The following is an 18,476-nucleotide window of genomic DNA, read 5'->3' as shown; positions in this document are numbered from 1 at the left end:
AGAGTTGGCAGGTATAGATATATATATATATATATATAAATGCAGAGAATTCCTGCTTTTGTTTTAGCTTGTGCGAGAGAAATTATAGATGTAAGGTTGTGGATTACCCAAAATCAAAATTTAAATTTATCTCTCTGGTTTTGGATTCATCTATAAGTAAATATGCTTTGTTTATATGCAGGCTATTGTTACAAATAGTAATAATTTACAAATTTCAGGCATTCTGTTATTGCTTTTTCGATTGTTTTATCTTTCTGTTTTGGCTCTGCGTGCATGGATGACTTTGATGAAATAAATTATTTGCAGAACGAAAAGTCTTCTCTTCAACAAAATGTGAACCAAGAATGTGAGTAACATAATAAATACTATAAAAAAAACCTGGAGTTTAAATTATATATTTATACCAGTTAACATTTGTCTTTAAGAAATATATCAATCTAACGAAGTATGGGTATGATTAGTCATGGCTAAGTGCGGATACTATTAGTTACAGTTACAAATAATGAAAAAATAATTTTGAAAAACTATATCCTAATTTTTAACAGTAACTAAAGTGTTATATTTTAAAGATCTAGTGTAGTATACCTCCTTTTCCTCCATTTTGGCATAAGTATTCAAGTATAAGAAAAACGCAAATTTTTTTTGGAATAAATTCACAATTTACTTTTCGAATTTTTTAAAATTAATTAATACAGTAGACAAGATCTATTGATATAGGAGTCTTGTGTTGTTATAAGATACATAATTTGCGCACTATACGAAACGCGCAAATTATGCATCTGCAAGTAAAAAAATTATCTGTAAATGAAAAATGAACGTTTTATCTTCTTTATTTATAGGAATTTTGACGGTGAATGCCAAGAGTCACATAGAAATACTTGAATTGGTAGAAATATTAGGGGAATCTCCGAAATATCTGATAGATCCCGTATGATATTAATTTATTTGTTGATATAATTATATTTATTTGATATTTTAATATCTGCCAGGGATAGATAAGGAGAAACATCAGTGTTTGGAGTACCAGTCAAATGCATACTGGTCAGTGGCACTTGACCTTAAAAAAATTTTGCTGTATGGCATACCGGACAAATGTTTACCGGGCAGTGGCACTTGACCTTAAAAAACATTTATGTAGTGCATACCGGGCAGTGGCACTTAACTAGACTTAGCATATATTTAGGACCCATACCAAAGCTACAATGTGATTGTCAACATTTCCTCGGTGGAAGTCAATAGCAATTAATTTCGGTCAATTACAGTAACACATTCACTACTTTTGAACTGCCTTTTGTTTTAATTATTTTGAAGTGATTCGCACTGGTTATGAAATCGAACGCTTTCTTAACAATTGGGTCCCTTCTACAGGTGACCTTCATCAAAAGCCAGTGGATTGTGCAGAGATTTTTGAAAATGGTCTCCGGAAAAGTGGCATATACGAAGTTTACCCCAAAAGCAAGAATTTAGGATGTTCCTCATTCAAAGTCTATTGTGACATGGAAACAGATGGCGGAGGATGGACTGTAAGACTCATATTTCATGCTTATGTAGCTATGATGGTAAATAAAGGAAACTAATAATGGTCACATGTGGTAAATAATGGATGGTAAATAAAATGGATGGTAAATAAATGGCAATATGCAATAATCTGCCACTGTTATGCATATTTTTTGCTATCTGAGTTTTCAAGCTTTTAAAAGTTGATTAATAAGGAAATAATACAGTTAAGAACACATTCTAATTAAACATCCCGATTCCAATTAAACGCACCATATATTTAAGTTAAGAAGTGGGAGAGTTATATTTCGTATGAAATTTATTTAATCGGTAATTATTTATTATCGTTATTGATTACCTTGTATATTAAGAGAAATATTGTTGAGGTGGAGAAAAATACTTGAACATTTCTATGCAAACACTATTTAAGCAATATTTCTTTTACTGGCAGATATTTTGGAAGATTTTCCATGCCAAAATTGCTGAAACAATTTGAAAGATCATGCTTCAAGATTTTAGAAATCATGCTCTTTGTCCATACTAAATTCAGATTGATTAAAATGAAAAGATAAAGTTCTTTCTAGTTTAAATACCAGCAATTTTAAAATCATTTAATAGGATTGCGATATTTTTATAAGAATGATTTTAAAACTATAGTGTTCTTGAAAAAGAAAGATAGCTTTTAACTTTCTGTACTTATTTTATTCTATACAAATTTCGCACGGGTAAGAAAACTCCAAATAAAAAAACTTTAAGTCTGATCTTTGCAATTTTGTCAACGATTTCGCTTTCAGAAATTTTTAAGACATTAGCTGCTAGAAAAAAGTTTATTGACATACAGTTGGTATAGAAGTGTTTCCATATTTTTGTCCAAACTTTGTAGGTTATCTGTATAGTTAACGAGTAAAATTTATTTATTTATTTCTTCTTATTGTCTTATGCGTTTTGAATTCTTTTCAAGTACAGCTGAATATTTTCAAATTCAAGTAATCGTTCATTTTGTTGTGATTAACATATTAACAAAATGTTCTTACACAAAACTGCAATTATTATGCAAATTGTTGCTACACAAAATCGTAATTATATATGTGTGATGCCACAATTGGCATACACATATTTATTTTCTATCTTTTAAAATATCTTACATTACTTAAGCTGATTTTTTATTAATAGAATTATATTTAAAATAAATCACAAACTTAATCTTTTTAAAACAAACATAAAATATTTATTTCTTCTCTTCTAGATTAATGTAACGGATACTTTTTTTATTTCATTACTAATGCAGACTTATATATTCACTGTCGCCTTTAATCGAAAACAAAAATCTATTTATAACTTTTTATTCTAATTTTCCAACGGCTAAATGTTTCGGTTGCATGGTTGTAATAATTCAGATAAATTTGTTGGCGACTCGTGATCGCCAAGGTGCTCTTTTAAAGCCATGTTGATAAGCTTGTTGGCTTTGTTTTGGCTATGATATACTATGATAATTCGCCAATTTTGGATCTCCTTCCCATGCTTCTCCTGTGTCCGATCGGAACAAATTACACGTACTTTTTAATTTGGCTTTTGATTAGGCAGGTTGTGGGGGATTTATCTCCCATGGCCTGTCCTTATTAATAATAGTATGCAAAATTGATTCAACTGAGATTTGTATGGATAATATGTGTATTTGGTATCTCGAGCTCTGCAAATATATAAAATAAAAGCTTTTTAATAATTCTGATCCAGCTCAAGTATTATTTTCATCATCTTCTGTTTTCAACATCAAATCTTCAACTGGCCCACTATACAAACTCCATCCCCACCTTAATATCCAACACCATCTCAACATAAATTGGCACCCTTGGCTTTTCTTCTCCATAATATGTTACTTAAATAAAAAAAAAATTGTTTAGAAAATAATATCGAATTTAGAAAATAATGAAAAACGGAACTGATTGAAAAGCAACCAAGGGGTTAGTGCATGGAGTAACAATTTTTGACTGTAATGTAAAGTGTTGATAAATAATAATTACAACCAAAAAAGAGTTATATTATGCATAAACTAACCTAAACTACAATATCTAAAAAAATCCTAGTACCTCTATCTAAAAAAAAAATAAATAAATAATACTTAAATTTTATTTCATTAAAAATTGTTTGATTGTTCTTAATTTTTGTTTCACTGAGTTCAAATTGCAACAATCTTAAAACAAGATAATTAGCCTTTACATAAAAGTGATTAACCTAAAATATTTTCATTTATTTATAGATAAATTAGCGAAACTTTTTGATTTTTTAAGGCGTTTCATTTTTTAAATTAAAAAATAGCTGTTCTGGGTTAACGCTATTTATTGTTCTGGGTTATAAGCTGGTTAATAGCTGTTCCGGTTTAAAAAAGTAAGTAATAACTTAGAAGAAAAACAATGGACTTTCTGGTTTGAAAAAGTAATAAGTTTAGAAAAATTATTGGGAGGGGGGAGGGCTGCCCTCCGATGTTACCTCTACTTATGCATAATTTGCGCAAATCATCGAGGTAAAAAAACGATGAATATGATTCAGAAAGTTAGAATGAGAACTAAAGTACCGCATTTACTTTAAAAAAATTATGGTGCTATTATTAATATAACATATCGAATGCTTTTAATTTTTTTTATCTCTTTCTCCATTTATTTTTATTCCATGGTATATTCATTCTTTTTTTCATGGCAGTTTTATTCCATACTATGCATATTCTTTGTTTCTAAACATCATTTTTTCTTAACTTAACCTTATATTTTTTTCGCTTAATATTTCTTCATTTTTCTCTATAGTAAATGAATCATTTTTGTTCCATATTTAAAAACAGAAATATAGCAGACATTTTATTTCCTTTCTCAGTTACTCTGATTAATGCAATGCCCGGCAGAGATTCTCCAAACCAGCGGCGTGTAACAGCCCGCTCTCGTGTTTAGCATTTTTTAAAAAGAAAAGAAAAAACTAAATTCTTGATTCTTGGGACCAACGACAGCCAAGATTAAAATCTCCAAAATTGAGAGTGAGTCGTTAAAGGCCGCTGGATTGTAAAGTAGCTGACCGGCATTATACATTGGCTGTGTGCTTTTTTATAACTTACAAACTATTATTTAGTAGGGTACTTTGAGATACTGCGATATTTGAGTACAGTGGAAAAAATTGCGTGAGCTTGTTTTAAAATTTAATCAAAAGCTTATTCATAATATCAAATCAAAATATGTTTAACGATCTTTGACATTTTTTAAAGAATTGTTTTAGAAGAATATTTGGGAAACAAATGATTTAAATCGAATGTTGGCAAATTTTGTTCAAAGTGTATAAAATTACATTTACACGTGTTAAAAGTATGTATAAAAGTACAGCATTTTAAGGAATTATAAACATTTTGATGTTTTCTCAAACTTCAAATTTTTATGTGAACTGAGTGCCAATAAACGAAACACTAGAGGATATAAAACATCCGTTCAAAGTAAATTGCCGCTATTGAATTATAGAAATTTCAATGTACTTAAAAACCATGGGCATTTAGAATAAAGATGCTAATTTTGATCGCATGTTTTTTAGTTTATGCTTTATTAATTAATTATTAAATGACAATTTATCGAAAGAGAAATGAATGTTCTAGTGAAAATTGAAACTTCTTATACTTGGAAAGAGCTTAATCTTGGTGACATGCAAGCTATTAATATATGATTGAAATAGGGTTAAATTTAAAGAAATTGCCAAGTTTTCAAGGAGGAAAGAATCTTATTTTAACTGAACACTATTGAAAGATTATGAATATATATTCTATCACATATGAAAGGCTAAAAATAAATAAGTATTAGCTTGTTCTGTAGATAATGTAATTCGGTGAAAAAATTCAAAAATATGTCCTTGATAGCATAATATTTAGTTGAACTCTATTTATTAAATATTTTTAGGTAATTCAAAGAAGAGGTGATTTTAAAAGACCAATTGATTATTTTTATAAGACTTGGAAACAGTACAAGGAGGGATTTGGAAGTTTAAGAAGAGACTTTTGGCTAGGTAAGTTTGAAGATAATTCCCACTATTACGAGTATAGAAAATTTTTACTTTGATAAAAATACAGTAAGTCTCAAAATATTAAAGAACGGGACATATTTTTATAAGTCAACTTTTAACAACTTGATTTCTTTGTTTACATATGGAGTTACAGCAAAATGTTTATAAAAAAACGAAAAAAAAAAGATTCAAACACGAGAAAATGGTTCGTTTTGGAAGATTTGGTAAACGTTAAAAATTAAAGACGCAAATAAATCTACCAGTTTTACATACTAAGTAATAACACTAAAAATCCTACATTGCATGATCTTTTTCCATGATTTTTTAAAAAAAATATGAAACAAATACACAAGGGGTACAAAATATATCCCAGAAAACTATTTAATTACACTCTTTAACTTCTTGAAATATGAGACAACAAAGTATGAAAGGCACAGATATCAAACTATTTTCGATTATCTGTGCTAATTAAATAAAATATTTTTGATATATTCTCGGCTAATAAAATTAAATCTATCTGTTAAATATTTTCAACTGTTCAGGGTGCCACCTATTATATTTCTTTTTAAAAACTAATCTACAAGTTACTGTTTTGATTTTAAACTATAGAATTACATTGCATATGTATAGTAACTTTTTTAGCTGCCGTTTAGCTATTAACTTGCTCGAAATCTTAAAGAAGAAAATTATTTACAATCAACTATGTAGAATTCAAAACGTTATTCAAATTTAAATTGCCTAATTTTTTATAATGTGCAATAAATTCTACTTTTTTCTCCTTATAACTGACCGCACTCACGTACTTTCTAAAAACAGACAATCTTCCTTACGCCATGGAGTTCCATAGTGAAGAAACTCTGATCATCCTTGCAGCTTAAAATATGGCTTAATGGAGCTACAAAATATACTTATTTCTGATTCTGACTTGAATATTGCTTCAGTGAGTTTAATTAATCGAAAGTAATTTTATATAAACGTCTTGCATTCCACGCGTATCATAGGTTTGAAATTTCTAGTTACCAAGTTTTGCGGTCAAAAAGCTTGCTGTCAAATATAATTAAAACCGGAGCTCCTTTCTACTTCACACTCCTTTCCAAAGTATGACTCTCTTTTCAAACGTCAAAATGAGAATGTGACAGTTAGGTCCAGATAAATTAGTAAACAGACAAAAATAGAAATAAAGATAGGTGTCCAAATTTTCGACCACTAATTTGATTAACTAAAACTGTTTTTAACTGAGTTTTTAGATTGCCGTCATAATCTCTAATTGTGGTGGTTCTATACTTGTATGTGTCGAAAAATAGGAATTTTTTTCTGAAAAAAGTATCCTTTTAGTCTGCATTTGGTGATAATTAATTGTCAGTGCTATTTATTTTGTACGTTCAGTAAATTTATAATCGATGTAATTGTAGGCAAATAGACATAGTAAAAGTTATCAAATCAAACCAAATATGGTTGGTATTTTATTTCGATTAGAAAGATTGCAGCCCTTTGAATCTATTAGCTTTCATCAAGCCAGGTGGCATTAGAAAAGGGAGAAGGAGGTTAGTGACTTAGTGGTACCTTAATGACTTCTAAAACACATTGAAAGTAATAACTTGCAAAAGCAAGCAACAGACAGACTCCGTTGGTAAAAACTCGTTGCAGGTGTCATTATATTTAGCTTGAAAAATCTCGAGATAATTATAAAATTTTACTATTAATATTTTCCCGTGTTAGAGATATTATTTATGCATCTTGACTTCACAATTATAATAAATTCAATAAAACCTTAAAAGTAATAAAAAAAATGTGGAACAAATATTTTCATAAATAAAAGTAGTTTTTTCTAATAATTTCAGAGGCACAATACAGTTTTTTATAACAAAAATATAGAAAAATTAATTTTCTCCTGAGTAATAAACATAGTTAGCTAACTATCCCATCGTGTCCTACATGTGTTACCATATTGTCTTTTTTATGTCTTCTTTAATTAATTTGGCTCTCATCAACAATTTGTGAATCTGAACTTATCTAGACAAAGCACAAATACCTTCAAATAGGCTAACACAGAGGTTCTAAGCCGTGATAGAAAAATGTGACTATTTACATCACTTTTTTTGAATGTATCAGTAAACAAATTGTTCCTCACTTTATTGCGAAAGCAAAGTTAATTTTTTTTGAAGTCATTAGATTATATACGTAACATAATTGTAATATTAATTAAAACCATTACCACTTTAGTTGATTCTGTTAAAAATAATACTTTCAGGAAATGACAACATCCATGCCTTGACTTACCAAAAGAGGTATTCAGCTCGTTTTGATTTGGGAACAGATAATGAGACTGCTCATGCACTTTATAACAATTTTTGGATAGAGGATGAAGATTTTAAATACAAATTGCATATAACCGATTATAGTGGAACTGCAGGTTTGTTATACTTACTTTTTAAAACGCAAATGCGTACGTGTTGTTGAAAACGAATAAATTACTTTTCTTGCTTTGGCAACAAAGAAATGAAATATTAAACGAATAAAGCCGTCAATAATCAATCAGTTAGATAGAGCCGCGATGGCTCAGGGGATAGAGCGTTCGCCTTCCAATGAAGCGATCCGGATTCGAATCCCAGTTGATACGACTTCCTCATCCGGCTTGCACTGACCACATTGATAACATGAAATATCCTCAGCGGTAGACGGATCATGGGTTAGAGTCCCCTTGCAGCCGGGCTAACCATAGGAGGTTCTCGTGAGTTTCCTCTCCATGTAATGCAAATGCTGGTTAGCTCTATCAAAAAGTCCTCCACGAAGGTAAATTTTTCCCAATACTCGATCCAGGAGTTCCCTTGTCTTATGGATCGGGTTCAAAATTACAAGGCTACGGAGTTGAACATTAGTAATCGTAAACCCATAAAATTGGGCCGGCGGTTCAGCGACGGTTATAAAAAAAATCACTTAGATAGTAACCAATAGAAATACATTTCTAGGAAATTCGTTTTGACCAATAAGAATAGGACAAACTTCTTGTTGCTATTCACAGTCACAACATTACAACAATTGATTGATTGTTTCGCTCAATTCAGTCAACTTTGATTTGGGTATCTCTACTTCCTTTTAGATTTTTTTTGCACCGCTGCGCAAAGTTAAAACAAACTGCTGAGTTATAAGTTAAACAGGAATGATAAATTAAGATCAGGATTTCTAATACTGAAGGATGATTCTCTCTGCCATATTAAAGGTGCTGGCAAGCGTCAGCTAGCAGAGAGCGGAGCATCCTAGCTATTAATTAATTAATTAAAAATTTGAAAAAAAAATCGTTAAAATTTCAGCTTTTAATAATGAATTGAATACTGAAGGTCAATATAAATTCATTAAAGTTGTTTGTTTGTAAACGTGGTAGTAAGTATTATGTATGTTTTAAAAATAAATTATTTCAATTAAGCAAATAGAGATCTCTAAGCTCGCTCACATTGGACACTAAGGTATTTTATTAAATAAACAAATTTTTACTTTATGAAATATACTAATTTTATTTATAAATATTTTATTTAACAAACAAATAGTAAATAATTGAACTAATCTCTGAAACCAAATCAATAATTTTACGAAGCACTTTGACTTTTGCATCAAGTATCGGAATAGGTTTAATTTATAGCTGCTTCATTGAGCAGCTAGAAGAGAAACTAAACTGCATTTAACTAACTGCAGGAGAAACTAAACTGAAAACTAAATAAATTGCGAACTAAACATTTAACTAACTACAATCTTAGCTGCAAAATAAACTAAACTAATTAAAACTAAACTGCAAGAGTAACTAAACTGCATTTAGTTAACCTTTTGACACCAGAGACACTTTTATATACAATTTTTTTAAGCTCTAATTACTAGCAAAAAAACATTTTAGCACTTTTTAATTAAAAATAAAAAGCAATTTAATAATTAAAAAATAAATATCCGTTTGATTATTGGAATTGCATTAGCACTAAAATATAAAATCCAAACAAAGTAATTCGGAATTTTTTCCCCTTTCATATTTAAAAATTTACCAGTAATTGATTTTGTAAATGAAAGAAATTTCAATGATGAATAACACATGTCTTTTAGATCTAAATAACTGCAAATAAGTGCAAATTTGAAAAAATATTGTTTTGAAGTTTGCCTCCAAAGCAGGAAAAGACACAGGTGTTTCGTGCCATATTTCATAACCATAAATCATGAAAATGCTCAATATAGTATTTTTCACTTATTTTGACCTAATTATGAAAAATATGTTTAATAAAAATTATGCGTCAAATTGTTAAAACCTGAACACGAGTAAAAATTATTCTCAGTTAGTGAAAAAAACGCAAATAATAAATAAATCGGTTTTATCAACACTATGAAATCATGATTTGGTACCATCAAATTCGATTCGAAATTGGTTTAGAAGAACATCACATGGTACAAGCACACACGTGCATATAAACATTCTTCATCTATAGATATGGGTGAGTACTTAAATAGTTGAAGCTTTAATTTAATTCTGCATAAATCCCTTGTTATTCATGTTAAAAATATAAAGTAATGGAGAACCTCTCTGTTTTTTAAACACATTTAGAGATGCACACAACTGTAATTCCTTAGATTGTTAGCGTTATTCAATATATTCGTTAAGTTCATTTTCTAAACTATCCTCTTTCATCAAATTTATTACCTCTTAACGTTGATTATAAAGTCTATTATTTTATGACAAAACTCTTGAATTAATTCTAAAAAAGTGCGTTATATTCATAATAGGTGATTCTATGTCACATCATAATAACGGGATTTTTTCTACAAAAGACCAGGAGGCAGGACCGAGGAACTGCGCAAAAGTACATAAAGGAGGATGGTGGTATCAGCCAACCTGTTATAAGGCTAATTTAAATGGTCTGTATTTGAAGGGCTATTATAAAGAAAAGATGTGGAATGCTACAATATGGGGACATTGGAAAGACTTTTACGTTTCTTTATCTACTGTTGAAATTAAAATTCGACCAAATGATTATTAAATAAAATTTTTGCAACTTCTATCTTAATAACGGAATGTACAATTATTTACAGAGTGAGCATTCAGATTTACAAATGCACTGGATTTTCTGTATTTTTATTGTGAAACTTGATGTTCTATCTACATTTAACTTTCCTTTTTTGCTATAAATTATGTTTAAAATTGTCTATTTACGCATTTTCTTTCTTTTAATAAAGTATGTACCACTGATCTCTAATAAGATTCAGGATTGCTGTTTTAATTCTTTGAGCATGAGCACCACCTCCTCAAAGAGGGAAGGTTTGCACACGGATCAATTTAGTTGTCTAAAGTGATGAGCACCAACTGCTCCGTGGAGGCGTCAAGAAAGATGTTCCAAAGTTCGGGCTATTAAACTGTGCATTTGGGAAGGGGTGTACAAAAAATGGCACAATGCTCGGACTACTTAAGAATCAGATTTCTCGTTTATGGTAACCAGTGAGGAGGCCTTCTCGCTTATAGGAGCAGTTGATTGAAGCCCATGTTGGCGTAAAATGGGGTTGAAAAGAGCATAAGTAACCCAGAATTATAGCACTATCACTCTTTCGATCAACTGTTCGCTTCGTAAATTCTCATCGAGAACAATAAAACTAAAGTGATGTCCGAAACAATCTGCCCGAAAATTTAAATCCTACTTTACATCATGAGATTAATAACAGAATCTTTAGTCTTCAGTCCATCATTTCTGCCACATTCAAGATGCTAGATCAAGGTGCTCGTTGATAATTATTTATCACCAGACATATCTATTATGGTAATAATGTTTCACCAATAAAATATATAACTATTTATCTTTTTCATCAACTTTGTGAAGCGATTTCAACATTTACACAACGCATTTATTAAGAAATTAAATGAGGTTAAAACAGTTTACTTATTTTTTTTAAAGATTTTTCATTAAGGAAGTTAAATTTTTCTCTTAAAAACAAGCTGTGACGAAGAAAGGAAACTTTGGAAGTAGGATTAAAGAAAATGGTTTATGTAGTTTACCCTCTCTTGCTTAGAGAAAAGTTTAGGAAATTTGAGTTGGAGATTTTTACTGAGTTTTAATTTATTACTTATGTTTATATTGAAAATTAATTGAAACCCCGTTTTTCGTACCTGGTGCATGACTGAAGCATTTGAGGAATTTCCAACGGATTGCACTCCACCTTGACAGAAATAAAGACAACTAAATATACACATCGAAATCAGCATGTAATTGGGTATAATATAGCCTACGTCACAGGTTGTGTTGTTCCTACTAAATTTAACCCATGAACAATATTAAGCTATAATTTTCCTTCNGTTTATGTATAGAAGGCGCTAGCTGAAGATAGACAAAACCTAGCCTAATAGTCATGAATGAGTATTAAAAAATAGAAAAAATAATCTGTAAAAATACACCATAGTAACTTGGTCTCTTTAGTACACAACTTATTTCAATTTTCATTGATTTTACAGTATTTAAGTATATGTTGTTCCTACTAAATCGAAGTAGTTGTGTTTTTTTCATATTATACCCTATTGAGGTAAAACTAAAGACACTATAATTATTAAGAAATAAGTCTTGAGACCTGTGAGTGTATAAACCAACAAATTCTGCTTGATAACTAAAGATCGGAGTGGAATCTATGGATGATTATTAGAAACATGCTAAAATTTCAACAGGCAATTATACAGGTTTTAATTTTTCACCCGAGTTTTTCTATTGCGGTTTGCCATATTTCTATAACGTACTTTCGTTAACGTTTAAATATTAGTTTGCTGTTTTTATTACGCATACTTTTAGATTCTAAAAATATAAATTAAGGATGGTCTTTAGAAAACACCTGTTTGTAGCAATTTTATTCGGAATCAATCCAGCTTTTTTTTTGTCGCACCAGAATCTAATCGGTCATTAAATTTAATTTTCTCATCGAAAAAAAAATTAACTTTTGTTTACTTTCTATGAGTAAATAAAATTTGAACTAATAAAGATTAAATGGTGAGTAGAACATGTTTAAATAGCTAGGTTATGTAGCTATATAAACATGTTCCAGCTATACAAATCGATTTGTTGAACTAAACGTCATACAATGCCGATTTGCAAATCCATCTTACTGGATATTTAGTGCACAGGTTAAGTATTTCGAACTTCTGAGCTAAGGTATGCTATTGTATCAAACACGGAGATTCGTTTGGATTGGTGACGAATATGACAGTCCTTAAGACTGAATTTTCAAAAATAATAAGTAAATAATAATAATTCGGGCTACAATAACTTTAATGTGCACCTATGTATTAAACAATTAATGTGCAACAGACAATTGTTAAGATATAAAACTTTAAAAAGGTTGGTATTAAAACTTACATAGCAGCACATAAAATGTTCAATGAGAAAATTGAGGTTTGTCTGCAGCAACCACCAGAGAATAGATATTTACATTTAAAATTTGCAAATGTGTGTGTAAATATTTACGTCCTAAATGAGTGGTTTCAAAAAGTTAAATCGGAGAATTTCTTCGAGAAAATTTCTGATACACACATGCTAAATTATATTCACAAAATACAAGAAAATGAAATAAAAAAGAGCAACATACACAATTATTTTTGTATTTGAATAAATATTTTCCTGGATGCAAAACCTGAGAANATCTTTCACCGTGTGACTTGGTATGTTAAATTTCACAGAAACGAAGAAATTAGCTTTTTATTAACGAGAAAAGTATTTTAAACCCGCATAGATTTTTTACGAAAATTGTCCGCACAAAATGACAACTAATATCGCGGGCGCCAGTTGGACACCCCTGCTCTAGAACTTGACTTGATAGGAGTTTTGTTAATGTACCTGCCTGCGGCAGCGGGCACCCGACTTCTTCATCTGAGATGTGCTAACTAGCAACTGAGACTATTGGCATAGAAATAAAGGGAAAAACAAGGAAAGTTGATGACTGGGTAGTCTTCGGCAGTTCATATCTATATATGGTGTAAGATAGAAATTTAGGAGCCTAGCATAATTAATAAATTAAGCAATATTAAGTTTAGATGAGTAACAATATTGCAAACTAGTTTGGGGGGGTGCAATTAGGTAAATATCTAGGGGTGGTTTAATCCCGAGCTGAGAATCACCTTTATTCATTTCCTCTTCTCCGGAATATCCATATGTGAGATAAAGGGAGGGGGTATCTAATATTTATAATTTGTAATAATCTGATAGTATCCCGTCAAAGAGCAGGACGTGTATTATGGGATTATGCATTCTTGCATAGCCCCATCACCTTCAATCATCAGAATCACCTTTGTTCTTTTCCTTTTCTCCGGAGTATCCATATGTGAGATAGAGGGAGGGGTATCTAATATTTATAATTTGTAATAATCTGATAGTATGCCGTCAAAGAGCAGGACGTGTATTATGGGATTATGCATTCCTGCATAGTCCCATCACCTTCAATCATGAGAATCACCTTTGTTCATTTCCACTTCTCCGGAGTATCCATATGTGAGATAGAGGGAGGGGGTATCTAATATTTATAATTTGTAATAATCTGATAGTATCCCGTCAAAGAGCAGGACGTGTATTATGGGATTATGCATTCTCGCATAGTCCCATCACCTTCAATCATGAGAATCACATTTGTTCTTTTCCTTTTCTCCGGAGTATTCATATGTGAGATAGAGGGAGGGGTATCTAATATTTATAATTTGTAATAATCTGATAGTATCCCGTCAAAGAGCAGGAAGTGCATTATGGGATTATGCATTCTTGCATAGTCCCATCACCTTCAATCATGAGAATCACCTTTGTTCATTTCCACTTCTCTGGAGTATCCATATGTGAGATAGAGGGAGGGGGTATCTAATATTTATAATTTGTAATAATCTGATAGTATCCCGTCAAACAGCAGGACGTGTATTATAGGATTATGCATTCTCGCATAGTCCCATCACCTTCAATCATGAGAATCACCTTTGTTCTTTTCCTTTTCTCCGGAGTGATATGTGAGATAGAGGGAGGGGTATCTAATATTTATAATTTGTAATAATCTGATAGTATCCCGTCAAAGAGCAGGACGTGAATTATAGGATTATGCATTCTCGCATAGTCCCATCACCTTCAATCATGAGAATCACCTTTTTTCTTTTCCTTTTCTCCGGAGTATCCATATGTGAGATAGAGGGAGGGGTATCTAATATTTATAATTTGTAATAATCTGATAGTATCCCGTCAAAGAGCAGGACGTGTATTATGGGATTATGCATTCTTGCATAGTCCCATCACCTTCAATCATGAGAATCACCTTTGTTCATTTCCACTTCTCCGGAGTATCCATATGTGAGATAGAGGGAGGGGGTATCTAATATTTATAATTTGTAATAATCTGATAGTATCCCGTCAAAGAGCAGGACGTGTATTATAGGATTATGCATTCTCGCATAGTCCCATCACCTTCAATCATGAGAATCACCTTTGTTCATTTCCACTTCTCCGGAGTATCCATATGTGAGATAGAGGGAGGGGGTATCTAATATTTATAATTTGTAATAATCTGATAGTATCCCGTCAAAGAGCAGGACGTGTATTATAGGATTATGCATTCTCGCATAGTCCCATCACCTTCAATCATGAGAATCACCTTTGTTCATTTCCACTTCTCCGGAGTATCCATATGTGAGATAGAGGGAGGGGGTATCTAATATTTATAATTTGTAATAATCTGATAGTATCCCGTCAAAGAGCAGGACGTGTATTATAGGATTATGCATTCTCGCATAGTCCCATCACCTTCAATCATGAGAATCACCTTTGTTCATTTCCACTTCTCCGGAGTATCCATATGTGAGATAGAGGGAGGGGGTATCTAATATTTATAATTTGTAATAATCTGATAGTATCCCGTCAAAGAGCAGGACGTGTATTATAGGATTATGCATTCTCGCATAGTCCCATCACCTTCAATCATGAGAATCACCTTTGTTCATTTCCACTTCTCCGGAGTATCCATATGTGAGATAGAGGGAGGGGGTATCTAATATTTATAATTTGTAATAATCTGATAGTATCCCGTCAAAGAGCAGGACGTGTATTATAGGATTATGCATTCTCGCATAGTCCCATCACCTTCAATCATGAGAATCACCTTTGTTCATTTCCTCTTCTCCGGAGTATCCATATGTGAGATAGAGGGAAGTGTATCTAATATTTATAATTTGTAATAATCTGATAGTATCCCGTCAAAGAGCAGGAAGCGTATTATGGGATTTTGCATTCTTGCATAGTCCCATCACCTTCAATCATGAGAATCACCTTTGTTCATTTCCTCTTCACCGGAGTATCCATATGTGAGATAGAGGGAGGGGTATCTAATATTTATAATTTGTAATAATCTGATAGTATCCCGTCAAAGAGCAGGACGTGTATTATGGGATTATGGATTCTTGCATAGTCCCGTCACCTTTAATTATGAGAATCACATTTGTTCATTTCCTCTTCTCCGGAGTATCCATTTGTGAGATAGAGGGAGGGGGTATCTAATTTTTATAATTTGTAATAATCTGATAGTATCCCGTCAGAGAGCAGGAAGTATATTACGGGATTATGCATTCTTGCATAATCCCATCATCTTTCATCATGAGAATCACCTTTGTTCATTTCTTTGTTTTCTCCGGAGTATCCATATGTGAGATAGAGGGGGGGGGTATCTAATATTTATAATTTGTAATAATCTGATAGTATCCCGTCAGAGAGCAGGAAGTGTATTATGGGAATATGCATTTTTTCTTCCTGCAATAGTTCTTTGTAATTACATGAGATTAAAATCTGCAGTGGTGTTTTTTTAGCATCGCTAAAGAAGCTAGCACTTAGTTTAGAAAATATCTATTTAGCAGATGCCAAGGGGCACCACCCTCTAGAACGAGGCACACCCCTCTCTATATAGATTTGGCGACGGAATCCCGAAACTTTCTACACGATTCTAAATGTTTTCTGCTTAACTCCGTAATTATTGACTCCATCGTATCATCTAGTTGCAAAATAGTAGCTATATCGCCAAGTTAGTTGCCAAGTCGATAAAATGTCCCCAAACCTAGTCTACCATAGGAAATACATTGGACGTATTTTTCTCTTTAAATTATGTTGAAATTACGCAATTTTCTGGCGATGTTTCGTATAAAACTGATTATTTAGGGTTCGTCTGAAATATCTAGTCACATAAACAACGGATATTCCCAAAATTGAGCTAATACTATTTTTAAATTTATGGCAGGATTGTTAACAATTTTTTTCTATTGTTATTGCTTAATGTAGTACGCTATGCATAAACTAAATTACTGAATTATGTAATATACTTCGCTTTATATGCTTAAATGAATATAAATTAATAAACGTTGTCAATTCAGTTGCAACTTTAAAAAAAAATGATAAAAGCTTATAATATATAATAATAAATGAAATAATAAATGATAAATGCTTATAGTGCGATAACTCCCATTTTTTATACCTTGTGGCTAATTGATCTATTCAGATGTTTAATGTTTTTATAAATATATGCTTCTCACATACTTGTGTAATTTGAAACACTACTGTAAATGGTTTGAAACATACTTTTAAATCAATTATTCATAATCATAATAAGTGTATCGTTAAAGTAGTAAATAAATCCATTCTATCGTAAGCAGTGTATTAGGAACAAATAAAAAAATATCGCCAATAACGCCAAGATTAATTTACTTTCCATCAAAGAGCATTTTTTTCCTTTCTTCTTATGCCAAATTGTCTTCAGATCTTTGACTCGCTTTCCTGTATAGTCCTTTTTCTTTATCTGATTGAGTTAGAAATAAAATAGGATGTCCTCTACTGCTCAAATATAGAAATTTTTGCTTTTATTTTATTCATTTGAGCTTTACTAAAGCAATCAAGATAGTATTTATCTTAAAAAAATGTGTCTATAAATCCTCTCATTAATTTAGAAGTTTTATTTTAAGGAATCGTACATCTGTTACATTCAATTATTGACTAAAATAATATCATAAAAAGGAAATAAATACAATTTTTGGAATTGTGTGCTAATTTTTTTCTTATACAGTTCATAATTTTATTCTGATATTAACATAACGTAGACACTGATATTGTTATCAAGAAGGTCAAACTTTCAATTTTCTCTTTCATTCAAGCGTGTTATAGCTAGTAAAACAAAACTGTATTAATTTATTAGGTAACAAAAAATTGTAAAAAATATTTTTTAATGTGTGAACAATCCTTTAATTATTTACAATTGGGTACTTCAAAAAGAAGATCACGGATACCCACACATGTGACTTATGACGCTGGCACCAGTTGATCGTTTATAAGCAAAATGGCGTGATAGAGTTGATCTAAGTTTCTCCACATAAATTATAATGTTAATTAAAGGGAAATTGATTAAATACAATACTTTATCACACAATGCTAATTTTTTGAAATATTATTCTTTCTTGTCTACGTCTTCTACTTAACTTTTTATTATTTGCTTATGTATTTTATTGTAACCATGATATATTTTTGTTTCGCGTACCTGGCATATTCTATGCATAATGAGTCAGTTTATGTTCCGCATGACTTCCCGCCTGTCTTTGTGTTAAGTGAGAAATATAGAGTAAAATAATTAAAATCTTTGTGGAAGAATCTTTGTAAAAAAAAGAATGCGTCACTTAAGAGAATTATTACTTGACGGACTTGACCTACTCGAATTAGAATAGAAAAACAGTTGCTAACGTAAGCAAATGCCACGTTTTAACAAGCACTCAGGTAGGTGGGTATTTTATTTACGTTTCACTAGAGCTGAACTATGGGCTATTGGCGATGGTCTCGGAAATATCCCCGAGGATGATCCGAAAACGTGTCATCACAATTTTGCTTGACTTCGGTGTTCTTCTAGGAACAGTGTCCTTACGATATATATATATATATCATAATCCCATCATCTTT

At 31.2% G+C, this 18,476-nt stretch overlaps 1 protein-coding gene across 1 annotated transcript; it reads left to right on the top strand.

The window, feature by feature from the left end:
- Positions 1–218: 218 nt before the first annotated feature.
- On the top strand, positions 219–10,756 carry LOC107456170 (techylectin-5A-like; the record flags this gene model as incomplete). The annotated part of the gene is given in 5 exon segments (XM_016073955.3): positions 219–346; positions 1,369–1,523; positions 5,421–5,526; positions 7,775–7,936; positions 10,282–10,756. Coding segments are annotated over 5 exon segments (805 nt in total), but the record flags the coding sequence as incomplete, so codon positions are not given.
- Positions 10,757–18,476: the final 7,720 nt, after the last annotated feature.

Source organism: Parasteatoda tepidariorum, chromosome 10 (genome assembly GCF_043381705.1).
Source record: "Parasteatoda tepidariorum isolate YZ-2023 chromosome 10, CAS_Ptep_4.0, whole genome shotgun sequence".
Taxonomy (NCBI): domain Eukaryota; kingdom Metazoa; phylum Arthropoda; class Arachnida; order Araneae; family Theridiidae; genus Parasteatoda; species Parasteatoda tepidariorum.
This window is presented reverse-complemented; position numbering and strand designations above follow the sequence as displayed.